Source organism: Chrysemys picta, chromosome 1 (genome assembly GCF_011386835.1).
Source record: "Chrysemys picta bellii isolate R12L10 chromosome 1, ASM1138683v2, whole genome shotgun sequence".
Lineage (NCBI taxonomy): Eukaryota > Metazoa > Chordata > Testudines > Emydidae > Chrysemys > Chrysemys picta.
Genome location: NC_088791.1, coordinates 291,753,203 through 291,781,156, shown reverse-complemented (window position 1 = coordinate 291,781,156; position 27,954 = coordinate 291,753,203). Strand labels below are relative to the sequence as shown.

The window sequence follows — 27,954 nt, the reverse complement described above, 5'->3', positions numbered from 1 at the left end:
GTGGGGTCAACCGAATTGGCAATACAAAAATCCTAGAGTTAGACTGCCTCATGGCAGAGCTAGGACAAGTAGGTCCTTCCCATCCTGTTGAGGCAGAGCGTTGCCATTGTGTTTTCTGTGAGAATGAGCAAGCTTTTCCCATTGATTTGGGTGAGAAAGCCTGACACCAGCTGAATAGCTCATTTCCCTGAAATGTGTGTGTAAAAACAAGTCCTTTTTGGACCACAACCACCGTGTCTTAAGGGAACCCAGATGAGCCCCCCCAACCCAGAGCAGACGCATCTATCACTATTGTCAATGAAGGCTGAGCATTACAAAGGGAATGCCTATACATATGTTTACAAGGTTCGTCCAAGAGTCCAGAGAGGCTAAAACCTGAGAGGCTACCCTCACCACAAGGCTTAGAGGGTGATGGCTTGGAGAGAATATGGAGGACAGCCACGACTAGTTCCTGAGGCACAATCTGGCATGTTGGACTATGTACCTGCAAAAGGCCCTGTGCCCCAGAAGCCACATGTAATTCCATTCTGTTGTAGTTGGGTGAACCACGAGACCTAAAATGATGGATTGAATTGCCTGAAATCTTGATCATGGAAGGAAAGCTCTGGCTTGAGTCAAGTCCTGGACCACCCCTATTAATTCTATTCTCTGAACAAGGGAGAGGATAGATTTCTGTGTATTGATTAACAGTCCCAGAGCCCTGAAGTTTGAGTGGATGAGAGAGACTAGATAGTACCTGAACTCTGTATCAGCCTCTCACCAGCCAGTTATCCAGTTATGTATACACTTGCACACCCAAACTTCCTCATAAATGCACTTAATGCTATACATTTCGTAAAAATTCTGGGAGCGACAGGCCAAAGGGTAGAACTGCATTGGTAGTGAGAAAGGTTCACCTGGAGCCTTAAATACTTCCCATGACCCTGATACAGGACATGTATTTCCATGTGGTGATGCAAGTTGAGGGCAGCACACCAATCTCTAGAATTCAGGGAGAGGCTAATGGAGGCCAGCAAGACCATGCAAAACTACTTTTTTCAGATGTTTGTTGAGTTGACGCAGACTGAAACTTGTCTGAGACATCTCTTTGCTATCAGAATAAGGAAATAGAAATAAAAGCCTGTCCCTCTGGAATACTGCTGAAAGTCTTCTATGACTCCCAACTGAAACAAAGAATGCTCCTCCTGGAGGAGGACCTCCAGGGACCACTCTCACAAGAAGAGGGACAAGGAAGGAGGGAGGTATAGAAATAAAATGAAGGGTGTATTCCACTTCCACAATGTTTAGAACCCACTGGTCTGAAGTGATTTGGGACCAACCAACTAGGAAGTGGAATAGCTGGTTTGCAAAAAGAGAGAGGAGGGGCTGGAATTTTGGAGACTGGTATGATAGTCTCAATTAACCCATCAAAATGTCTGTTTAGCGCCCCCAGGGTGCCTAGATGAACTAGAAGCTGTTGCAGTAGATGAAGGGGATGGTCTGCATCTATAACCCCAATTCTTTTTCCTTAATAGGTCTTGTTGAAGTGCAAAAGTAGCATATTGGCGGGACTACTGTGGACAAAAGTGCTTTCTTGTCAAGGCAGGTGTACATATAGCCAGAGACTTTAAAAGATTCCATAGTGACTCAAAACCATGCAGTTTGTCATCTATCTGCACTGAGAATAGGTCCTTCAAATGGCAGGTTCTGAACAGTATGCTGGATTTCCTGGGGCAGCCCCGAAGACTACAGCCATGAGCACCCCCATATTGTAATAGAGGTCATGGCACTAGCAGTTGAGTCAGCAGCATCCAAACTGGCCTGGAGTGATGTGCTAGCCATCAGCTTTCCTTTGTCTACCAATGAAAGAAACTCTTGTTTCAGGTCCTCCTGTAAGCAGTCCTTAAGTTTTGATATGACTAATATCGGAGACTCAACAACACCTTAACAAAAGCAACTCTAAGTTGTAACCCAGACATAGAATAAATGTTCCTACCAAGCAGGTCAAGTTTTTTGGGGTCCTGTGATTTAGGGATCACAGCCTGTTGCCCCTAGCGTTCCCTCCTAATAATTCTCAAAACAACCAATGACCCTGGAAGGGGATGTGAAAAGAAATACTCAAAGCCTTGTGAAGGTACATATAGTAGTATCAATCCTCATCCTCTCGGATGTCAGAGGAAGGGAGGAGGGAGTTTGTCACAGGTTATTGGTGGGGCTCTAAAATCACCTCATAAATTGGTAAGGCCACACAAGGGGGCCAGTTGCAGTAAAAATGTCATCTAGTCTATTGGACAACTCCTTATCTTCCTTCACTTGGATATCCAAGGCTGAGGCAACCATTTTCAAAACGTTCCTGATGAGCCTTGAAGTCATCAGGTGGGGGTGAGGACCTTCCTGAGGACAGTGCCTGTCCTGGTGCTGGAGTCAACAGCGCCTCCTTACCCAATGATCTATTCAATCCTCCATCACTCTTCTCAGTGGGCATAAGAGCAAGAAATCTTCCTCTTCCAGCCTCTTCCTTAGAAGCCTTATGCTTCTTCCTCGGCACCGGAGATCATGACTGATGCCAGAACTCTGCCAACACTGGCAGAACGCTTGTAACTGAAGCTGAAGAAGTGGTCCCCCTCTTTGAGCAGGAAAGCTCCAATGGTAGTTTCAGAGTAGCTTCCATCAAAAGAAACTTCAGCCTGGCATCTATCTTTTTTGGTCCTAGGCTCAAAGTCCTTATAAATTTGACAACAGTCTGATATGCAAGACTCAGCCAGGTACTTCAAACAGCTGGAATGTAGGTCACTCACAGACCTCATCTTGGAGCAAGAATAACCAGGGTTGAAACACAGTAATCAATGCATTCCTCAGTACCACAAATGGAACACAGAGTAGGGGAACCAAAAAAACAACTTTTTTTTAAAAAAACAAATCACTAACACTACAAAATAATAAGACACACCGAGAGAATTTGTTAAAGCAAGACCAACTGATCCAGCAGCCATCCTGGGCAGTAAAAAGGAACTGAGGGGGGTCAGAGGCAGCTCTGCCCTCTACGCCTGCTCACAGGGTCATGAGACAGAGAGCACTTGAGCCACATCAACAGGTAACGCTAAGGGGAAAAGTTTCTGACAACCATGGACAGGATGCACATGTACCAAGAGTGGAATGCACATGTGCAATCACTGGAAGAACCAATTTTCAATCATTTTTCCAGACTTGAGAACACTTATGTACCATGTTTCAGTATAGAAGGTTTTTATAATTTGTTTTTTAAGTGTAACAAACTCTCCAAAATAGAGAGCTTTTAACAAAGTCATTAAAAAAAAGTTAACTATAGCATTGCTGAATATGATGCTACAATTAAACTTCATACTGGAAAATGCTGCAAACCTAGTTTTGAGCTACAGATAACCTGGCAAGGTACAGCATGGTAATAGTAGTTTACATTAGAGATTAAGTTAAAATTTTAACAAACACTGCACTACGTTGTAGCATAAAATTCTTTGAGGTAGGCTGGGAGCTTTCTTGGGAAAGCCACCATCACTAGAGTTTGTTCACAACTGCAAGTTAAATTAGGCCCACTTTACAGGTGATTGCTATATACATTTATCAGCATTTGTTCCAGCTTATAAAATACAGGGAGATACAGGGACAGGGCTTGGGACACCTGAAAAAAAAAATCAAGCTTCTAACTCAGGGGGTGCAGTTGCTGACAACTAGGTTCCAGGCCAATGAAGCAGTACAGAGAAGCCTCTACTATAGTTTTCTGTGCAACATCTGAACAGTAAGTAGAGCTTCCAATTTCTTCTGCTGCTAGCTTTACAGGCAAACTTCTTCTGTCAATAATATAAAGTCAGTCTTAGGTGACTTCTCCTCTAAGAGGCTAGAGAGGAATGTTATCACAGTGTATAAACAATTAAAGAAACAAAAGTTGAAATTTATTATTCCCTTAATACAATAGCTTACCACATTTCATACTCTGATCTGGGGATATCACCTAACACACAGCACAGGATCAAAGGCATTATATATATAGAGCGAGCTATTCTTACAATATATACACAGCTATCCACTGTAGTTTCATCAGTAAAGGCAAAATATTACCATGCAGGACCTTTTGCTATCAGCCTTTGTAGTGTACTACTGACATTTTTGTCCATATCAACAAAGATGCATAGTCCTCAAGTGGTTGAAACCAAGCTTTATGCACCTTTACATATAAATGGATGCTCAAAATTTAGGACAAATTAATTATTGACACCTTAATAAAATACAAAAATTAATAGGATTATGGAACAGATATGCAGTTTGTTACCTGGAACAAAGTTTAAAGGTAATCTTCTAGGTGAAACTGCTCTGGGATGTCTTTTACTAACTTCTTCATAAATCTGAAGCCTCTCTTCTAAAGTGCCTATTATCAGCAAATATAACAGATGTAAGAAACACTGGAGAGAAAAATCTATTTTTGCATTAAATTCTTGTTTTAAAAAAGACATTAAAAAATCTGTAATTCTAAATTTTAAATTAGCTAACCCTACCAGAAGGTACAGATTTAGTTACAACACTGCAAAAATTTACACTAAGTTTTTCATTATTTAATCAAATACACTATAGAAGAAGGTAGTGTGTTGTATATATAACAGACCCTATCTTTTGTTATGACTTGTTTAAGTAATTAACAGCAGAGAACCTAATTACCTTGTGCCTCCAACCACAGGGAGATTGTGTTTATTTTCTTACAACTACATACTGTGCAATCCCATTCACAAAACAGTACTTCAACATTTGCAAATAACGTATGCAAACAAATTGTCTATCAATATGAATCCACTTAGGACAAATTCTTAAAGAACTACCATTTAATCGTTTAAAAGTATTTTAAAAATACACAAATAAGCCTTTTATTACAAAAGTTTCAGCAATGTAAGTAAACTAATACTAACTATGTAAGCACTTAGCATCAGGACTGTCAATACATCAAGTTTAAGAACTTTTGTTTTCTTTAGACCTCCTTCCCACTCCTCCCCTTTCCCCCATAATATGCTTTGGAGCTCCAATGTGGTCAGAACTTTAAAACAAACTGATCTATTGGTTTTGAAATGCTGTTTCACATTCATAAGTGAATTTAGTTGAAAAGTCAAATTGCTTGGTGAACTTAAATAATATTGAAAGTTAAGATCAAGGATATAGCATGAAAAATGCTTAGTAGTTATACTTGGACATTTGTTTCATACGTAAAAAGCCTCATGTCATTGAGATCTGATGGTGGTGGTGGGGAAATATATATATGTACACAAACACACACACACACACACACACGTATGTTACCCACTGGCTCCAGGGTATACATAATTATTAGAGTAATAAATTAAAATATTAAAATTGGAACTAAAGCATATAAAAACCCTATATGAAAACACAGGTTGGAGCTCCAGAACTTACCATGGGGGAGGAAATAGTCCTAAGACCACCTAAAAAAAATAAAGTAGCATTATTATGTTTTATAATTAGTACAGTTTAAAATCGATATAGGATTTTTATGTGAAATGTACATTACATATACACATTTGTTCTTTATTAATAATTATAAATGAGAGTTTCCAAATGTTTCAGAGAGAAACCGAATAATAGAGTCAACCCATTGACTAGATTAATTGCTTAGGTCAGTGATTCTCAGCCCACTTGCGTCCCAATCAGTACACAGCTGCCGCCCATGAGACATCCTCAGGGCCATACAGGTAGTATATATATATATTGTGTGGATGTGGCCCATGTGAGAGCTGCATGTGTGACCCACAATAGTCAATAGTTTGAGAAACATTGGCTTAGGCCGGGGTGGCCAACCTGTGGCTCCGGAGCTGCATGCGGCTCTTCAGAGGTTAATATGCAGCTCCTTGCATAGGCACTGACTCCGAGGATAGAGCTACAGATGCTAACTTTCCAATGTGCTGTGGGGTGCTCATTGCTCAACCCTCTGCTCTGCCCCAGGTCCTGCCACCACTCCACCCCTTCCCCCAAGGCCCCCGCCCCTTCCCCTACCATGCTTTCACTCCTCTCCCCTCCCCATCAAAGCCTCCTGCGTACTGCAAAACAGCTGATTGCAACGGGCAGGAGGCGTGGGGAGGCGCTGATTGGCGGGGCTGCCGAGGCGGGGCGGGAGGTGCAGCTGCTGACATTTTACTGTGGCTCTCTGGCAATGTTCATTGGTAAATTCTAGCTCCTTCTCAGGCTCAGATTGGCCACCCCTGGTTTAGGCAATATTAACTACCAGTTCTATGGATACAATGTAACAAATACACACCAGTAATCCTAGTCTATAAATATGTTTAAACAACTTAATTACAAACTTTCACTCAACCTCAAGTCCTATTTGCAGACCTTTTAACAGTTTGACACCTTTTTAGTGTCAACTATTTACTTAAACATGGGAAAATCTAAACTGCATTAAAAACATACTACTACTACTACTACTACTACAACATCTATGAGTAATGTCTGTGGTTTTATAATATTATCAGAATTAATCCAATAAAAAACCTTCTGCTTTCTATTCAATTGTGGAACTTTTTTTAAAATTATGTTTTAAGAAAAACGTTTGGGAAGTTCTGATTCCATTTCTTGGTCATAGGTATCTGCTGTTCCAGTATTGTACACCGCAAAAATTATTAGCTATTTTTTTCTGGAAGACCAGAATAACCGTACCAGGAGTGAGCTTTAACTTTTAGGAAAACCTTAATTATTTCTACTTTCTTCTCTTCCACGGGAAAGTTAGTCCCTGCTAAAATGATATGCCTTTAGAGCAGGGGTCTCAAACTCCCAGCCCACGGGCCATCTGCGGCCCACAAGCCTCCCCAATGTGGCCCACAGGGCTCCAGCAGTTTTGGGGCTGGGTCTCTCCCTTGGCCCCACCTGCCGCCCCCGGACGCTTCCCTCTCAGGGGCCCCGGCAGCGCAGCAGAGCTGAGTGGCATCTGCCTGCTCACTCCATTGGCTGCCAGCCCCTCCGAGGCCCAGGGGGCGGGGCTGTGCTTCCACGCACTTCCCCTGCCCTGAGTGCCCCTGTGGCCAGTGGGATGCTGCAGAGGCAGCGCCGGGGGGCAGAAACGCGCAGAGGCTCCCCGGTCTGCCCCACCGTGGAGCCCCAGATAAGCGCCGCACCCCCAACCCCCTCCCAGAGCGTGCACCCCTACCCCCTTCCCACACATCCCCTCCAGCTCCCAAACTCCCTCCCAAAGCCTGCCCCCCCTCCCCATCCCCCCAGTCCTCAAACTCCACCCCAGAACCTGCACCCCGGACCCTCTCCCCCACCAAAACTCCCTCCCAGAGCCCAACCTCTCATCCCTTCTGCACTCAAACTCCCTCCCAGAGGCTGCACCCCAATCCCCTACCCCAGACCTCCTCCCCCACCCACACTCCGTCCCAGAGCCTTAGGCAGATGGGGGGGGGGCGGAGTTTTTGGGGGCCATGAGTGACATTGGGAGGATGTGAGGACTGGCACTGGCCCTAAGGTAAATTGAGTTTGAGACCTCTGCTTTAGAGGGTCCTAGCCAAGAGAAATTAAAACAATATATTTAATCTGCCTGTGAGTTTAATAAAAAAAGACTTCTGTTCCTTTTTAAAAAGCTATTATCCAGTGAAATCTCAAACTGGAAAGTGGCAGTCCTGTAACTTGATCCAAACAAATTACTGTGAGAATCAGCTAGTGATGACAACTCCCTTTATAAAGTGTGCGTGCAGGGGAAAAGTTCTCCTTGGGCTAGCGAGCATGACCTTTAAAGAAAGGGTGAGTGTTGGTACTACATGCACAGATGTTTTCAATTAATTTTTAAATGAGTAAATCTGACTACAGATTGTTCAAGTTCAGAAGATACACAAATATTTTTCAGCTAAATTGTGATGTTCCAATTTCAAATTGTAACGTTCTATCAGACACCAATTGTTTAAATACAAAGGAGGAAATTAAGTACATCGCTGCATTACTTACTGGGTTGTAGGGCCTTTTCCAAGCCTTCATAATAATACCAGTTTTCTGCATTCCGATCAATTAATTCTTTGTATATTTCACCAGCTTCTTTTAGTCTTCCCAACTTCAACAACATTTCTCCTAAAACAATACAGTTAAACAATGTGAGTTAAATGAAAGTATACTTATGGCTTGAGGCTAAATTTTCAAAATTGGGTACCTAAAACTAATCCCATAAGCCATATTTAAGCATCTAGCAAAATAAAAGTGGCTAATTTTCAGAGGTGTTTTCCAGCCCAGAAATCCCATTGAGCGACTCTACCTCACAGTGACTTCAATGGTATTTGTGAGCATTCAGCAATTCTGAAAAATAAGGTTATTTTTGTTTAGATGCCTTTTTTTTTGGTTTTATGACACTAACCTATCCAGATATAAAAAAAAAGACCAGAGTTAGTGGATTTGTATTAGCTAGCCAAAGGAGGCATTTCAAATTCAATGCAAGCAACACTGACGAAACATTAAGTTTACAAATTTACTGGCCCATATTCAGAAAATTTAAAGTTCTCACAGAAACCTCCACTCTACTTCTTTTTGGACAGACCTTGCAATAGGATTTTATATCAGTATTCATGCCAATGTTGTCCACTCTTTTCAGTGTGAGGACCAAACAGGTTCTTTCAAGAAGGTTAAGGGGCTACAAACACACACTTTGGGGTAGATTATATGCCCCATTCCACAGCTCAAGTGGCAAAAAAGGAGTGAAAACTACCCACAAAATCCTCTGCTTGCTCCCTACACTTTCCCCAGAGTTCCAGGTGCAGGGCACGTTTCAGGGGCAGGGAGGAGAAGTGTGTGCTGCACCAGGGCTATCTCCAGCAGAGGGATGGTCTCTAAGGAGCCGTTGCCAGCTGGCACAAGCTAGAGCAGCCACCTGGGCTATTGGTAAAGGACTCATCTTTTTGTAGGTACTCCCCTTGACAGGCACAGCCACTCAAGCTCCTATCTTGCTGTTCTTGGGATTCCCATATCAAGTAGGGAAACAGGCAATAGAACAGTCAGGACTACTTTCTCCTCCCTCCCAATGAGGCAGCAGGTGGCCACTGGGGTTGCTGCAAAGCAGCTGCAGGATGCCCAGAGCGCTCCCAACTCATATCAGTAACACCACAGTGGTTTAAACTGTGGAGAACGTAGCTCAGGGAACATATTTTCAAGGCAATTTGGACACAACTAATATAGGCAATTTGATAAATGTCTTGCCAAATATTTTAAATACAGGCACATTGCCCTAAGAGAGATTCCCAGCATAGATGTCAATTAAGGAATATTTGAAATCTGTTTGTGTCACATAGTTGCACATATTCAGAACCTCAGCAGTCCAAGTTTTTAAAAAACCCTAATGCATCAATTTTAACTGAACAATAAATATTTATTTTTTTTGTGCAAAAACTGTATGATAATAAAAAAAGGCATTGATGCATTTAAAAAGAAACCACAACCTGATGCTCCAAGCAGGAAACCAACATTTTTGTACACACAGGGCATTACATTTCTTAACTTGCAGGGCTAAGTAAAGATGAGTGGGTTACTAGTTTTGACCTACTGTACACAGACTACTGATCAGTCTTTGAGATATACTCTATTTCTGTGAATGGCCCTCTAATAATAAGGAATGCTATTTCATTCCCAATTTATTTCCATTCCATATCAAAGTAATGTCACCCCACTAACACTCCACTTTGTCAAAGAAGCTTAACAAAATACCAAATTATAGATCTGATGTTAATAAATTTACCTATAAAACAATTATTTAAATATAACCCTCATTTTGATATCATGATATTTAAAAGCCAGTAGATACTTATAGTTTGGGGCAAGGTGAGTAGGAAGAGAAAAAACAAAGCTTTACCTTTGATTTCTTCTACAACAAGCTTGTCACATATTTGCTTCTCATATGTTTCTATATGTTCTAAAGACTCTTGAAATAGATCTGCCTCTCTCATCACTTGGTTCTGGTATAGGATCAGTTCACTATATTCATAATCTATTTTATTAGGAGGAATCTGTAAAAGACAGGTTAATTAGCATGCACCATACCACTTGTAACTAGGCCGTGTGCAATTGTACACAAGGCATTTTAAGATTCAGTCAGCAGATGACATTGAGATGTAGACCTCACAATGTATTTAAAATGTAAAACTCACAAATATTTAGTTAAGACAAAATCAACTGAAGCTGGTCACTGGATGCCTACCACTATAGAGGAGGTAGTGTATAGGAAGGGGCCTACCAAATTCATGGCCGTGAAAAATGCATCACAGACCATGACATCTGGTCTCCCCCATGAAATTTGGTCTTACGTTTACTTTTACCCTATTACAGATTTCTCAAGGGAGACCAGCGTTTCTCAAACTGGAGGTCCTGAGCCAAAAGAAGGTTGTGGGGTTTTTTTTTGTGGCAAAGTTATTGTAGGGGGTTGTGGTATTGCCACCCTTATTTCTGCACTGCCTTCAGAGCTGGGTGGCTGGAGAGCAGCAGCTGCCGGCCAGGCACCCAGCTCTAAAGGAAGTGCCCTGCAAGCAGCAGCAGCGCGGAAGTAAGGGGGGCAATACCGTACCATGCCACCCTTACTTCTTCACTTCTGCCTTCACAGTTAGATCAGGACCCCTACAGTTACAACCCCATGACATTTCAGATTTAAATATCTGACATCATTAAATTTACAATTTTTAAAATCCTATGACCGTGAAATTGACCAAAATGGACCATCAATTGGTAGGCCCCTACACTTAAAAACAAAACAAAAAAATCCACACCATCTCCTCTCTCCCCACCACTCCTTGCCATGCAGTGGAAGATTGAATCTGTTGTGCTCTATAAATTCTCAGGCAGGCTATCCCCTTGAGATCCACTACCACCTCAACTGCAGAATACATGGAAATTTACTATAGCTACAATGAAACAGTCACCCACCCACAGGAGCAGCAGCAGCACTTGCCAAGTCAGAGAGATTCCCTTTCAGCAGGAACATTCAAGTCAGACCCCTTTCATGCTGGGAGATCACAATGCTCTTAAACTATGTACCCAAACCTCGTTAGCTACTAATGAAATGCAAGAACCTTAAAAGGTGGAACACAGCAACTACTGAACATCGTTCAGTAAAGCTATACAACCATTTAAGGCACGAAGAAAAATGTCTTCAGTTCAAACTGCAGGGGGAACTAAAAGGTAAATATAGAAATCAGTAAAGTAAGACTGGAAGGGACCTCAATAGGTCAGCTAGCCCACTCCCGTGCCTTGAGGCAGGACTAAGTAGACCATCTCTGACAGATTTATCTAACCTGCTCTTAAAAACCTCCAATGACAGATTCCATAAGCTCCATGGGTAATTTGTTCCAGTGCTTTACTATCCTTACAATTAGGAAGGTTTTTCCTAATGTCTAACCTAAAACTCTCTTGCTGCAATTTAAGCCACTACTTCTTGCCCTGTCCTCAGTGGTTAAAGAGAATAATTTATCACCTTCCTCTTTATAACAACCTCTTATGTACTTGAAAACCCCTCCCCAAGTCTTTTCTCCTCCTGACTCAACAAACCCAATTTTTTCAATCTTTGCTTGTAGGTCATGTTTCACGTGTTTAGGAAATGCTGAATAGCTAGTGTGACTTTTTTCTGTATTGTAGTTTAAATAAATTACCAAAACAATTGAAACTGGTGTGATTATATTGCATTATTTTGACAAATAAAATATGCAGAATTTAATTTTTTGCCGCAGAATCCCCCCCCCCCAAGAGTAAAAGGTTCATAGATGCAATTATCTGCTGAAATAGGTCCCAAGATGCTAAATGAAAAACAAAATTGTACAAACAATAGCCATTTCCCCCCTTCAATATTTGTAGTTATTCAAATTCTGCTTCTTTATGTCTTACCTGTTGAGTTTTTCTAAACTCTTCCAGTAGTTTTAAGGCCATATCATAATCTTTTAACAAATGATATGCAATAGCATATCCAATCCATGAAGCCCGTTGTGTTGGACGCAGCTGAAGTAGCTGATACCTGGTCTCCTTTAATAAAAAGGAAAGTTACTTCAATGAAGATGGTTCTAAAATATCTCACTGAATCACAACTGTGATAGTGTATTACTACTAGTATTTTAATCTTGATTATTACTGGAAGTTGGACATTCTTAAAAAACAAGATACAATTCTAACAAAGTAAACAATAAACAGTATTACATTTGAGTTATAGGAAAGTGGGATTTACACTAACGGTAGCATTCCTGGCATAAAGCCTAAAATCTATTTTAAAATCAAGATAAAAGAGGCACCTAACTGCCTAAGTTGCTTCAGAAAATAAGACAGGCTCCTAAGTCACATAGGCACTTTGGAACGTTTTACCCAGTATCTGCATGATGAAGAAGAATTTGGATTTTTACAATCAAAGAACACAAAATACGTTTCCCTTTTTCTGAGCAAAACAGACCCATGAGCGTGGGAACTACCAGGTTCTCATGTTCATGTCTTAACCGCTCATTAATTTCCAAAAGAAATAAGGCTGGAGGGAGTCCAGAGGAATTATTCCTGGAAGTGTTTGAAGTCATCAGCAGTAGTAGGTGGTGGCATGATAGCCTCATTAGGGGAAGAAGAGGAGAAATATAGTGTTGGTGAAACTTCTTCCTCCTCACCTCATTCCAAGGGAGGAGTCTCTGGTGGGCAAGAGATTGATGGAGAAGGCAAAGATGTAGGTCTCCAGCTTTGCTGCATGACAGCCGTGTACGTGGCCCAGGGATCCCAATAGAGCCAATGCGGGGGAAGCAGAACGTGGGGTTGCATCCACTCTGGTCCATACCAGGGTTGGGTCCGGGTGTGGAATGCACATATTGAGGATATGTAGAAGAAGTAGATTGTGTGGGATTCAAATAAGAGGGCATGATGGAGCCCCACTCCTCGTCTTCCGCCTCCTCACTGGGGAAGGGAGGTGCTGTCCTTGGAGGAGAAAGGGAGGAATGTCCAGAGAGGAGGGTGGAAGTGGGGGGAGATTGTGTCTGAGCAGAGGTGACACAGGTATGTCATATACCAGCAGGTCTTTAGGATGTCTGGATTCCTGTGGTGGAGAAAGGAGCATCATCAGTACTGGAGCATGATTCTGTGCCGAAGGAGACATGCAGGAGTAATCAGCAAGTGGAGCTGAAAACTTGATGGGTGCCGATGGTCGTGTCGGTGCCATAGCTCCCGAAGTCAGTCTGTCTCGGTCTCCAGAACCAAGAGACTGTGCAGAGGGCTGTAGGTCTGCCCAGTTAAGGTCCTTAGACAGATGTTTCATGCCAGTACCAGAAGTACTTGGATGGGACCCGGAGCTATGTCCCCTGTCAGAGGATGTTGAGGCAACTGACCTCACAAGGGATGGTGTTCGGGGGGGGGGGGGGGGGGGGGGGAAGAGAAGCTGTGCCTCAGAATATGAGGAGGGAGCTCGTTTCTTCTCATCAGAGTGAGAGAGGGACAACTTTCTCTTATGGGACTGCAGTGATCGGCAGATGACCTGGCTGAGGGTGAAAGCTGGAAGAGTCCAGGCCTGGGTCTGATGCTGGATGCAGTGATTTCTCCATGAGGAGAAGTCACAACCAAACATCCTGGTCTTTTCTGGCCCTAGCAGTCAAGCCATGGCAGTGAAAACACTTTTGTGGAACGTGTCCCTCTCCCAGATAGTGAATACACTGTGGTGGCTCTGCTGCGGATTCTGTCCCAGATCAAAGGCAGTAGAGAAGGAACTGGGGGGCAGTCGTACCGCAAAGCGCTACATATACGTCCCACTCACAGTGCGAGAGGGGGGGGGAAGAGCGCACGTTCAATCCGGTGGGCCTTGCTGATTAAGATCTCCAATCCGAGGCGCAGAGGGCGCTACAGCATGACAGTGGAGCACCCATAGGGACATCAGAAGACGACCTGTCAATTTTTCTGAAATAAAATTACAGTGTTTTCATTTTCATATCTCCCCATTTCTTCCTTGGGCCTTTTCACCACCTAGTTCCACTCTTTCCTCTGGCAATTTTTATAATGAGATTAACTGAGGTCTTGGTATTAAAGATCAATACTGAATAGTCTCTTCTATGCTCTATGCAGGTGAAGAGGAAACAAAGCAGCATCTGCCTTTAATATACAGTGCTTCCTAATAGATCTTGCAGCCAGAGCTAGTGATGAATGAAGGTTTCAGAAGACCTGGGATCAGCACATGGGAAGTCAAGGACAGCATTAGTACTTATGTGAAAATTGGCTCTTCTGAACAGAGAAGCAAACAGTCCTAAATCCTTCCTCTGCCCAGGATGGATTAAAAGGATGAGTGGCTACCGGTCATCTTAAAAAAGTATCCCAATAATCCTCAAATACATTAAAAACAGGTGTAATGTGGAGGGTGAGAAGGTAGGCATCATCCACAAGTTGAGGTAAGCAGTTCATGTTCTTATAAGGCTTTGAAAATGTAAGGTGTGAAATGGGTGCACAGTATTAAGAAAAAACTAATGTACACATGAGTGAATTGGTGAACATTAGTTTAGAATATGTCTGGCAATTGAGAAGCACAGATGGCTCTGTGGATCAGCTAATATGGAGTAACAGTAGCATGGCTGGCATCCTCCATATGAACTCAATACATCAAATGCACCACTGCTGTAGTTCACTGTTCTCAGTCTTTCCAGACAGCAGCTCAAATGACTTGTTACTTTTGAGTTAAGCTTACCAGAAACAAAAACTAAAAATTAGTAGTTTTAAAACATACAAATGTAAATAAAATACTTACTCTGTATCCTTCTAGATCTCTCATTTGGATCTGCAACAATGAAAGATCTCTTAGGATCTGTAGATTGTCTTTATCTAATTTGAGAGCATTTCGATAACATTTAATAGCTTCATCATATTTCTTATCAGAACGCTGCAAGAGTCCGTACACATGCCAACCTAATACAGGTTAAGGAAAGTGACAGGCATTCACATTTTTCTGAAGGTAATTACATTGCCTATGTATTATACTGACCAAGAAACTAGATTTCTCTTTCTCTCTGAGAATCTTCCATGCTATTTAGGTTTGCTTACTCTTCTCAATCTTTATGCTATACATTTTCTTGTCCTCCTTTATTGCCAGCAGGGTTATTTAGTGTGTATTTACAACCTTAATTGGAATGCTGAGGATGGGCAAGCCACTGTCTTGTACTTCTGAAGGAAGGCTACAGGTCAGGAGATTTTTTAACTCCAAGAAAACTGCAGTAAATTACACTGTAACAGTTTAAGAGCCAAATAACCTAAAGCAGTGGTTCTCAAACTTTTGTACTGGTGACCCCTTTCACATAGCAAGCCTCTATGTGGGACCCCCCTGTCATAACTATAAAGGGAAGGGTAACAGCCCTCCTGTGTACAATACTATAAAATCCCTCCTGGCCAGAGACTCCAAAATCCTTTTACCTGTAAAGGGTTAAGAAGCTCAGGTAACCTGGCTGACATCTGACCCAAAGGACCAATAAGGGGACAAGATACTTTCAAATCTTGGTGGGGGGGAAGGCTTTTGTTTGTGCTCTTTGTTTGGGGGGTTGTTCGCTCTTGGGACTGAGAGGGACCAGACATCAATCCAGGCTTTCCAAATCTTCCTGAACAAGTCTCTCATATTTCCAACTTGTAAGTAAACAGCCAGGCAAGGCGTGTTAGTTTTTATCTTTGTTTTCTCAACTTGTAAATGTACCTTTTTGCTAGAGTGTTTCATCTCTGTTTGCTGTAACTTTGAACCTAAGGCTAGAGGGGATTCCTCTGGGCTCTTTAAGTTTGATTACCCTGTAAAGTTATTTTCCGTCCTGATTTTACAGAGATTTTTACCTTTTTCTTTAATTAAAAGCCTTCTTTTTAATAACCTGATTGATTTTTTCCTTGTTTTTAGAACCAGGGGGGTTGGATCTTGATCCACCAGGAGTTGGTGGGAGAAAGGAGGGGGATGGTTAATTTTTCCTTGTTTTAAGATCCAAGAGGTTTGGATCTGTATTCACCAGGGAATTGGTGAAGAGTCTCTCAAGGCTACCCAGGGAAGCGAATTAGCATTTTGGGAGTGGTGGCAGCGGACCAGATCTAAGCTAGTAGTTAAGCTTAGAAGTTTTCATGCAGGCCCCCACATTTGTACCCTAAAGTTCAAAGTGGGGAAGCAGCCTTGACACCCCCTTATAAATTAAAAACACTTTTAAAAATATATTTAACACCATTATAAATGCTGGAGGCAAAGTGGAGGTTGGGGTGGAAGCTGACAGCTCATGACCTCCCCATCTAATAACCTTGCGACGCCTTGAGACCCCCAGTTTGAGAACCCCTGACCTAAAGTTAACAGTTTTACTAAAAATAAGAGATAATCATATCAAGTCAAAACTGTCTTAAATAAGAAAGCGGTATAGTTTATTCAACGAAGAAATCTTTCAATATGTGTGCATCTCCAGCTGACCAACTCTGACTGTCAGCACTGTAGTACCTCAGGTTTCTTCTAGCTTTGAGACATCAGTGATCTTGAGTGAGGATTTGCATTTTTCTCCCTTAAGTGCCCCTTCCTCTCTTATCCTGTGAAAATCTTTGAACTGTAGGCATGATACTATGAAATAATCTTAAAAAAATCCAATTACATAATCTGGTATGATCACTTCAGTCATTAACTTCACAATCCTAGCAAATAAAGGAACAAACCTTGTCAAACTGTTAATTCTTTAGAACTCTCAAGTTGACACTGCTCATTGATATAGCATCCTCTAAATTAGTAATTCTCAACTATTTTGGTCTACAACTCAAAAATTGCCTCATGAACACCATATCCCACAATCCTTTGTGGTTCAAAGTATTGTGGGATTGAGGTAGCAGTACCTTTATGTAACCATTTTGTTGATTGCAAAAGGTGTCACAAATGGCTTGTGGAGGAGGACAGACTACTGCTTGTGAAGGGGTGGGAGTTCTCTGAATTCTGGCTAATTTTCTTTGAGTGGGAAGTAACTGTTCCCCCCCACCCCCGCCCAAAAAAAAAAAGTTAGCTCATCACACAAAACAAAGATTGAAAAATGCCTTACAATGGTAGAATACAACTAAGTGTAAAAAATAAATACCCTGTACAAACTCTGATGCTGAAGAGGGAGGGTGAACAAGCATCTTGCCAGAATATATTCAGAGAAACAGAATTACAAGGTAAGTAATTTCACATTCTCTGGGAATCAACTCCCAAAGAAAGAAGTTCCTGTGATGTCCCAGGACAAAGTACAAACATAACCTCCTTACTCTTTTTACTTGCTGGGGTTAACAGTGTAATACATCCCACAGAAAATAGTCTTAAATACTTAAAAGCCTGTAGAAAGAGTCCAAAACAGAAAAACTTAAATTTCTCTAACCTAAGTAAGAGGCAAAACCAGTAGGTGGGGGCTGGAGAGGCAGAGCAGAGGACTCCCCTGTACTTCAGAAACAGGTTCTGCAGAACTAAGAACCCAAAGTTGGATTCTTGCACGAAAGAAGAATCCAAGCAACACAGCGCTTTGAGTAAAATGGAAACCCCAGATTTGAGCCACCCTTCCTCAGATTGAATGAGCACTACATGGCCAGTCAGATCATAACAATGCAAAATACACAATCAGGCAAAATACAAAACATGGTCCTCTTAGTATAATCACATTGATCTAAGCAATCTGCTCCAAGCAGAACCTTAAGAGAATTACACCTCTACCCCGATATAACGCTGTTCTCAGGAGCAAAAAATCTTACCGCGTTATAGGTGAAACCGCGGTATATCAAACTTGCTTTGATCTGCCGGAGCGCTGCTTTACCGCGTTATATCCGAATTAGTGTTATATCGGGTTGCGTTATATCGGGGTACAGGTGTATTAAGATAAAGTACACTAAGAACAGCCTCACTGAAATGAGTACATAAGTGTTGGAAGACTGTTGGCAGAACAGGCTCTTAGAAGTGGAACTCTATCACAAATCAGACACACAAATCTTGGCTAACTTGGCATGAAGTAGGTCAGACACTAGACCGGAAGCTCACTCATTCTACAATGAAAAGTCACTACCATGATGTAAGTGGGGAATATATTCACCTTTGATGTTCTCCACCAGATAAGTCCTTAATTCAGAGACCACTTGTGAGGATCTATCACAGATCAATATAATCTGTAATTGTGGTGTTCTGCCAAGTACATGACCACCAGGAACATCATATCACATAGGAAAAAGTCCACTCCCACCCTTCCTGACACAGGAAGCACAACCTAATACCTCCTATTTATGAAGGATACAACCAAATGATTCTGATTCAAACGGACAATCCTTTGGGATACCACATCTCTGAAAGTCCTTAGTGCACACAGGACTACCATTCACCTCTACAACCATTGATGATGCAGCTGCTAGTCTTGGGGAGGCCAAGAGTTCTGGGTATGGAATCCCTGAATGCAGGCTCCCCATCCAAATTTACATGCATGCATACTAACTAGAGTGACCAGATGAGAATTCCAAAATATCGGGACCGCCGCAGGGGGAGCGCCTTTTCAATTGTTACACTCACCCGTCCGAGTCTTCAGTGGCACTTCGGTGGAGGGTCCTTCAGTCGCTGACGGTCTTCGGCAGCATTCCGGCGGCGGGTAATAAACCTTGCTGCCAAAGAAGAAAGTACCTGCCGCCAACTGAAGGACCCATCGCCGAAGTGCCGCCGAGACCCGGACGTGCCGGGTGAATGTAACAATTGAAAAGGGGCTCCCCCTGCCTAAGCAACAAGGGGTGGGGGGGGGGTGGGGGGAGAAAAACACGCCCAAAACAAAATATCGGGACAAATGGCGTCCCGACCGTACTTCGGTCAGGACGCGGGAGAAACTGCTTGATATCGGGACGTCTGGTCACCCTAATACTAACTACAGTTTGAGTGGTGGCATATGAAAGTCCAATTGGCAATGGTTGACAGGACCTCCTGGCTTCTCTGGCCTGGCAGCAGTTCAGAGACAGAAATCCCCTATACTGCGCTTTCTTCTATTGGTACCTCAAAATTCACTCAAACTGACTCAGACAAAACTGTATAGATATGCCACAGGTACTATGAGACCCAGGATTTATAACAGTACAAGCTGTCACCAGACAGTCACAGAATATCCTACCTGCCAGACTGGTGATGTCTTGGTTTGTATGCAATAGCGAGAAGATTAGAGCCCTTCTAGACACAATTCAGCTCAACGTACTCCAATGGTGTGCTAGCAACAAGATGGGGCTTTGAGCAGTTTATCATGAACCACTGTGGTTTCAACATAACGTGTCACCTTCTCTGTAAGAGACGTTTGTTCTCAGACTGAAAATCTTGAACTTTTTTGCCTAGCTATTGATTTAGATGCAAGATTCAGAACGGGTAAGAGCTCTCATGTTTTTCTGATCCGGAACGTTCTGGATCCCTTCCCTTTTTTGCTCACAAAGTGTATTTTGTCATCTGAATGAACAACGTTCAGGGGGACCATATGCTCAAAGTGATGGGGCAACTGGGGTAAGGATCTCCCTACTCTTCCTCAAGCAATGAAGTCACAGAAGACTAATGTAACTAGCTACACATTCCATAACCCTTCAAAACTGCCCTTTAAAACGAAGGAAACAAAACAAAACACACCTTTGCTGAAAGGGGGCTTGAGACCTTTCAGCAGCTGCTATGGGCAAGGGAACCTTAACCAGTGCAGGTGGGGGAGGAGCAGTATATAGCATCTCCTTGAAACCAGCTACTGACACACAAACCAGATTTTTAAGTAGACCCTTTCCCTTCGCTCTCTAGATAAGCCCAAGGGCCAGGATGTGGGCTCACATGAATGCAAGTTAACTTTAATATCCCCTTTGCCTTACAGAGAAAGGGCTTCCCTACTCCCCAAGGAATTTCTCCGATGAAGGATGGGTCCTCCCTCAAGCTTTCAATGGTCCTAGGAAAACACAGGGAAAGCAGACCTCCAGGCAACATTCACCTCCTGAGCCAGCCTGTTCCCTTTCTTGCATCTCCTATCTAAAAGGGCATCTGATTGTGCTTACCTTGCTCCTTGGCTATGAAACAAACAAACAAATGAAGGACTCAGACATGGATTGGTAAATCCTTTGTTAAATCAAGTCCAACAGGAGATCTTAGGGTTCTGTGCACAATAACTTTCATAATTCTAGTCTTCACCCTAGTCATGACCAGTGGTGAGCTGGAGTCAGTTCACACCAGTTCGCGCGAACCGGTTGTTAAATTTTGAAGCAGTTTTAGAACCGGTTGTTAACCCACTTCCCTGCGAGGGGGTGCTGCAGCTTTGATGGGCTCCTGCCGGGAAGTGATGCAATTCCGCCACCGGGGGCGCTGCAGGGGCCATGTTGCTGCTGCTGCTCCCCCAAACCCTGGCCCTGGGGCTCCCGCTGCTGCCTGGTGGGTCCCTGGCTGCTCTGCTGGGCCTGGGCTGCTCCGAGCTGCTCTCCCTGGGAGTACCTGCCACCCTGCCTGCAGCCAGCCCCTGCTGCACCCCCTGCCCTGCCCGCACCAGTCCCGCACTCCCTGCCCGCAGCCAACCCCTGCGGCCTGCTCGAAGCCAGCCAGCCTCACATACCCATCTCCAGACAGCCCCACACCCCCTTGTCTCCAGCCAGCCCTGCCCCACGCCCCTGTCTGCAGCCGGCCCCAGGTCCCCTGCAGTTCCCAGGGCAGTAACCTTGCACACCTGCTTCAATGAGGGGGGCAGAGAGCAGCTGGGACCCACACATGTGCACACTCTAGGGACCAGACAGCAAGTGTGAAAAATCGGGAGGGGGTGGGGGGGGTAATAGGAGCTTATATAAGAAAAAGACCCAGAAATCAGGGCTGTCCCTATAAAATCAGGACATCTGGTCACCCTAGCACACCCCCAGGGAATGGTGGGGACCCACACATGTGAAATGGAGCTCATTTCTAGTTCAGGCCCATCTTTTTAAAAAAAGAACTTTAGGTAGGGTTACCATCTGTATTTTCCCGGACATGGCAGGCTTTTTGGTTCTTAAATCGCCGTCCGGGAGGAATTTTTAAAATTCCTCCAGGGAAAATACGGACATATTTTTTATCGTTAAGTAGGACTCCCAATGACTCAATGCATTGCCACTTCTGAAGGAGAAAGGTACCAAAAAATACATACTGTGGCACATCCCTTAAATCAGAACTTTTTATAGGGAATCGGTTAAGATTTTTGGCAGCTCATCACTGGTCATGACCATTGGTCTTTTTGTACAATAGGGAAAGATATTGGGAACTCTACGAGTGATTACTTGGGGAGAATCCATTCAACTGCCTTAAGACTGTTGTAACAATATGGGGCATCTGCCATGCTCTCAGTAAGCTACTCCAACATAGGGTACAAGCACATGACAATCCTACTCTGTCTGGGGTTCAATGGCTGAGGCAGTGCTCAGATCTGGCTCTTAGATTCTTGGATTGGTGTCAATTTAAATTTCTAGAAACCCAGGAAAGAGTTAGATCCTGCCACAGAGTTACTGCAGTAGCAATGTATTTGCAACAGAAGAACTACAGAGCTCTCACATGCTCAATAGCCATTACCCTGCTCCCTTGACTTCCCAGCAGCTGAAATTAAGCAACTCTGCTGAACAGAGCTGCTTTCTTCCTTCTGAGGGGCTGAAGCAGTGGATGACCTCTGAAGTTCTGAATAAAGAGGTAGAGGCAAAAACTAACATTGATGCCTAACAGGCAATGAAACCGGAGATTTTAGGAACCCAAGCCCTACTGACACATCTGAGGCAATGGAAACTGAGGCAGCAAAGTCCATGAAATAAACAAATTAAAGACTTGACTGAAAGTCAAGGAGAGGAATTCATGGAAATTGATACCAAAAGCAAAATTTTTATAGAGTAGGTTGAAGAGCAGAAATGCTAGAGAAGTGCAGTAACTTATGGGCAACTCTGCCTGTAATCAAAACTTCTGTCAGTTCAAATTAACAGTGGTGGTTAGGCAAGATGGCAAGTAACCAACAGTATATGTGGTTGTTACTGCTCTCACCCCAATTTAATCTCACTGTGTTTAGGAACCAAAAACTCTTTAGATTGGGGAATGCAAGATCAAGGAATGAAAATTCTGAACCAAGTGAGAGTTGTGGGGAGAGGGAAAACTTAAACTAAAGCTCCGTTAGAATTTTTCAACTCTTAATTTTTTTTTTATCTATATATCTATCTATCTCAATTTCATTTCCAGGATGGCACGTATACACTGAAAGAAATACAACTGAAAAGTTTTTTAAATTACATATTTTTATTTCATGCTACAACAAATGATTAGTGGAATAAAAAGGACAAATCTACACCTCTGCCTCCATATAACGCTGTCCTTGGAAGCCAAAAATCTTACCGCGTTATAGGTATATCAAACTTGCTTTGATCCACCGGAGTGCGCAGCCCTGCCCCCCCGGAGCACTGCTTTACCGCATTATATCCGAATTTGTGTTATATCGGGCCGTGTTATATCGGGGTAGAGGTGTATTGGTTATTTATTCTTTGAGGGTTGAAAAGTGCAGGGATAGGTAAAAAAAGGTAGCATACAATGCCAGCCAAACAAGACTCATGTCTTAGTTTTGTTTATAAAAATAATGAGATTGCCTGAAGAAATTCAGTGCAACTGAGAGTGACTATGGATAACATTTCCCTATTTCAGTGAAAAATGGATTTCCCTTAGGATAGGGAAGGGGGAAAATTGGTTTGGGTAGACAATTTTCTGGTTTTTATTTATGATCTTTGGACAAAAGCTTGGTTAGGCTTATTCTGTTATCAACTTTTGTTTATATCAAAGCCCGAGATAGAGCACTGAACAGATCTAAATAAATGCAGAAGCTGTAACAAGGTAGAGCTTGTCCACACAGAGACTTCGTGTATGTCAAGCCAGAGTGTGAACGTACAGCTCACTAAAGAGTAACCTGCAAGGCCCTAAAAGTTCCACATTGTACATGAAAGCGCACTACAGAACTTTCACTGCACATCACGCTAGTGCGCCGTACAGTCACATCCCAGCTTACCATACATTATGTCTGTGTGGACAAGCTATAAAACAGAAGATAGCTGGTATTCTTAAAACTCTATGGCAGTTAAAAAGATTTTGCTCACCATGAAGAACGTTGTCTCCCAAGGTTTCATTGTTACGTGCATCCATCTAGTCAAATTCTAACCACCACTACTTTATAGTACGGTCTACTTTTGCTGTAGCATTGAAAAATTGACCAAATCCTGATTTCTTGTACCATACAAGCAAATGACCCTTTAAAAGAATGCACTGATGATTTTATATGCACAACTTCCAATTTGCAGCAAACATTTAACAATGAAATGCCCACAATAAAGTGGGAGAAGGCATCCAAATGGGGGGAAAACATTTTAAAAAACCCTTGTTTTTATTTTATTCAGCAAAGGATATTTTTATTTGTTTTTAAACAAAGAGTAGGACAGCTTTGCAGTGTCCTGCATCTACCTGAAACAGAATTTTTGCCATCAAGTTCTCTCCCTTTTCATAATGCAGTTACCTTGCAATTTTTACAGGGGAAACGTTTCTTACTACTTTTCTTTCACAATATAAAATAAGGTTTGTTTTAAAGAAAAGAAGATATGTATCAAAAGGCCACTTTATGGAAACCCACCAACCAAACCAACCACACACTGGACCTCTGATACCCAACATATGAACTATTTGTGCAAAATGAAGACAACCAGTATAAAAAAAGGTCAAGTTATACCATTAGAAAGGATACAGACATGACTCTTTACGTCATTACGAAGTCCTTTACGAACAAATTCGTATGCTTCTTCTTTCTTCCCTAAACAATTCAAGGTCAGTCCTTTCATAGCCAAGGTCTCTGTAGAAAAGATTTTGTACTTGTGAATGTGAGAAATCAAAATGTACACTTACCATTTATGGTGACTGTGATTGAATATACTCTGTATTCACACTCTACACACTACTGTAATCATCTTTATAAAAAAGTATGCCTTTTAAGGCATCATTTGAAAAAACTCAATTTGCTGGTCAATACTGTCCTGATAAAATATATGTGGCAACATTGTACATGAAGTTATAAGATTCCAGTGTATAGTATTACAGTAGAACCTCATTATGAACACCGCAGGAATGGAGATGGTTCATAGCTCTGAAATGTTCGTAACTCTGAACAAAATGTTATGATTGTTCTTTCAAAAAGTGTACTTCCAGTTCCAAATGAGGTGTGTGGTTGACTGGTCAGTTCATCACTCTGGTGTTAGTAACCCTGAGGATCTATTGTATTAACATATGCCAAACAAGTCTGTCCTAAACAAAGGAATGGGCATTCTGCTTAATTTGCATTTAAACAGCAAACAAAGGAAGCTCAAACTGTGGAGAAGAATGCAGCAGGGAACACCTATCGCCAAATATTGTGCGTCTCCTGGTACCTAGCTGGCAATGTTTTTCAAAGGGAGTGGGGCACTGAAACCATAAAAAGGAGGAACACCCCCAGGCCTCAGCCTCTCTCTCTGGCCATCAATTCACTGCATCTGAAGGAATAAAGGAAGCAACCGTTGGACTGGAGAAAAGGCCGTGACCTAAAGAGTTCAGTCAGTAAGACTGCTGGAAACGTGGTAAGAACTTTGCTTTGAATTTAACATAATTTGTTAAGTTAGGCATCAGTAGCATTTTATCTTGTAACCATTATGATCACTATGCTTCAGTACTTATACTCACTTAAAATCTCTAAAGAGAGCATTTTAAGTGCAGCGGAAGTAATCAAACTGATTTCAGGCTCCTTCTGCCAGTGCTTGCTGTTGGAATTTACCACCCTTTGGAGTTCTCCTGTTTGTCTCTTTGCTGTGGAGCACTATTTTTGGGGGTTGCTGTTCTATTGTTTTATTTAATCCAGTGTGTTTAAACTGAAGTGTCTGGGAAATTCCATTGGGGAGGCAAGCTGTGTGTGTATATTATTTCTATTAAAGAAATAAACAGACCATATATAGCTTGTACACTGCTGCAAAATCCTACTTTAATGCCTCAAAGTGGCGCAGCAGTAACCCTGGCTTGTCTGACAGCGGAGTGTATTCTTCAGTAGGTTCAAACATGCTATTAAGGCGTCAGACTACCAACCCAGGGAGAGGACAGCTGTCCTTCTTGAGATTGGGTGCTAGCTAAGTTGAGGATGTAAATGCACCACTGACTGCATAGCCAGCGGGTGGATGAAGAAATGGCAAAAACAACACGAATAAATGGGACCCAACTCCTCATGTACTCCTTGATCCATTCTATGAGAGTGGTGGGGAGTTCAGTCGACGAGAGGCTGTTCATCTCAGAGGCCAGAAAAAGGACTGCCCTCTCAGTGTGCACCTATAACTGCAGGACACTGACGAGAGACGATTCGATCAACCACCTGATGGAGGAGAAGGCAAGGACAGCCTGCGACATCATTGGTCTCTGCGAAATATGACGAAGAAAGGAGATGGAAGTGAAGTGGAGAGACAAAAGTGTTGGGAAAAGGAAAAGGCGCGAGAACCATTGGAGGAATCTGCTTCATCATCAATAAGGAATGGTGTTCAAAAAATCATCTCCTGCAAATTCAAGTCATAGCGCATCAGAGTGCTACACCTCCAACTGAACAAGAACAGCACCCTCAAGATTATTCAGATCATGTTCTCACAAGCACAAGTAAAGATGATGTGGAAGAATTCTATCAAGAGCTTGAGGAAACCCTTGCTCAAAAATCCACATATACAATTGTGACGGGAGATTTCAAAGCCAAGAGGGAAAGAAGGTGAAAAGTTCATTGGAAGGTATGGCATTGGCGAACAAAAGCCATGAGGAGAGCAACTGGCAACTCTGGCGGAGATGAAAGAAATGTTCATTGGTAACACCTGATTTAAGAAGGCAGCCAAGAGGAGGTGGACATGGATTGCGCCCAATTCAAAGAAGGCGGCGATTGACTATGTTCTGATCAATAAGTGGCGCATTGTACAAGACAACTTAGTAGTACCATCACATCACTCCGGTAGTTGCTTGCTCAGAGCACGTCTCAACTTCAACGAAAGGGCGGAGAAGAAAGCGCTACAGATGGCGAATCACAGACAGCAGCCAAAAATATTTGACGAGGCAATCTTGAAAGTGAACATTTTCAAGGAAGACTGGAGTCTTATAGATAACTGCGATGAAGATTGTAAAAACTTGACTGATAAGTTGAGGCAATGTGTGAAATTAGCTGAGAAAGAAAGGCCGAAAAGAGTGAAGGGAAGAATCTCGGAGGAAACGCAGAACTTGCTAGAAAAGCGGAGGAATAGGAAGCGAAATGATGGTGACAAACTTGAATACTCCCTCCTCTGCAAGTTGATAAGATGACATCTAAAGGAGGACTTTGAGAAGTACCAAAATGAAAGACTCTTAAAGACGGCTGAAGATCGCAGAAGCCTCAAAATATGCAAAAGGGAACTGACACTGTACAAGTCAACAATAATGGCGCTGAAGAACGGGGACGGAAAACCAGTAATTGACATAACAGAGATGGAAGCGGTGTGCAAAGATTTCTACACCGAAATGTTTGCGTCTCAGATAAATATCCCAGTACGAACAGTTCAGACATTGAGCATGCACTCCCAGTCCTTGTCAGCGAAGTTAGACATTCAGTTCACCAAATGAAGGAAGAAAAAGCCACAGATGGACTGAATCGAAATCAGAGCTGGAGGCCAAGATCTCTGGGAAACCCTTGCTCAGAGGTTTAGCCGTTACTAGAAAATGCAGAAGATACTGTGACCTTGCACTCTATAGGATTTTAGAAAAATATGCTAATGAGTGTAAATATAACGTAACTGGAATATGCTTCATGCAAAAGGTCTCTTGTAAGGTATCATTACAAAGCTGATAATCTATTGAATGTGTTCATTCTGTTTGTATGAATGTATCATTCTTGTACCTGAAACTAGAAATATGAAATAACTAAGGGCCTATTGTAATTATGCAAAGTCTGGGCCATTAATAGTGGTTTGGAATCTTGATGGCTCCCATTAACCAGGACAATTGACTGTAGATGGCTCTGTTTTACTTGTAAGTCTTCCTGTATACATGTGTGCTGGCAAGTGGGTAATGAAGTCTTACAGTGACATGTGATCATGTCATCTCAACTGGAATCCATCTTTAACCTGGTGTTTTTCCATTTAGGAGAAGGGGTGGGAACCCAGAGAGGGACAAAGGATTCCCGCCTTATGCAAAAGATATATAAGAGGGTGGAACAGAACAAAGGGAGCGGCCATCATGAGAAATCCCCTAGCTACCATCTGAGCTGGAACAAGGGCTGTACCAGTGGAAAGTATTGTGCCCAGACTAGGAAGGTGTCCAGTCTGTGAAAGAAACTTATTGAAACATCTCTGAGGGTGATATTTTATCTGTATTCAGTTTTATTACTGTACTAAGCTTAGACTTGTGTGTTTTATTTTATTTTGCTAGGTAATTCACTTTGTTCTGTCTGTTACTACTTGGAACCACTTAAATCCTATTTCTGGATCTAATAAAATCACTTTTTACTTATTAATTAACCCAGAGTATGTATTAATACCTGCGGGAGTTGGGGGGCGGGAGGGGAACCAAACAGCAGTGCACATCTCTCTATAGAGGGCGAACAATTTATGAGTTTACCCTGTATAAGGCTTATACAGGGTATATTTGGGGTTTGGACCCCATTGGGAGTTGGGCATCTGAGTGTTAAAGACAGGAACACTTCTTAAGTTGCTTTCAGTTAAGTCTGCAGCTTTGGGGCACGTGATTTGGACTCTGGGTCTGTGTTGGAGCAGACTGGTGTGTCTGGCTCAACAAGACAGGGTGCTGGAGTCCCAAGCTGGCAGGGAAAGCAGGGGCAGTAGTAGTCTTGGCACATCAGTTGGCAGCCCCAAGGGGGTTTCTGTGACCCAACCTATCACAGATACCATCTAGCTAGAAGGAGTCCAATATCATTCTGCTGTTCAAGAAGGGCGATCATGAAAATCTAGAGAACTATCGTCCAATATGCCTGCTCT

At 42.5% G+C, this 27,954-nt stretch overlaps 1 protein-coding gene across 6 annotated transcripts in view; it reads right to left on the bottom strand.

The window, feature by feature from the left end:
• The window catches only part of NAA16 (N-alpha-acetyltransferase 16, NatA auxiliary subunit), a 101,195-nt gene that overhangs the window by 45,239 nt on the left and 28,002 nt on the right, over nt 1-27,954 (bottom strand). For 5 of the 6 annotated variants that reach the window (XR_010597774.1, XR_010597776.1, XR_010597775.1 and 2 more), the window contains exons 3-8: nt 23,688-23,792; nt 14,720-14,877; nt 11,857-11,991; nt 9,839-9,992; nt 7,954-8,073; nt 4,286-4,381 (exon numbers count right to left, since the gene is read on the bottom strand). Coding sequence is in view for 2 of the 6 variants with exons in the window: in XM_005301479.5 (XP_005301536.1) it covers nt 4,286-4,381; nt 7,954-8,073; nt 9,839-9,992; nt 11,857-11,991; nt 14,720-14,877; nt 23,688-23,792 (768 nt within the window). In the remaining 4 variants the exon portion in view is untranslated. The remainder of the gene's footprint in view (nt 1-4,285; nt 4,382-7,953; nt 8,074-9,838; nt 9,993-11,856; nt 11,992-14,719; nt 14,878-23,687; nt 23,793-27,954) is intronic. The other variant, XM_065581162.1, reaches the window with a different exon arrangement.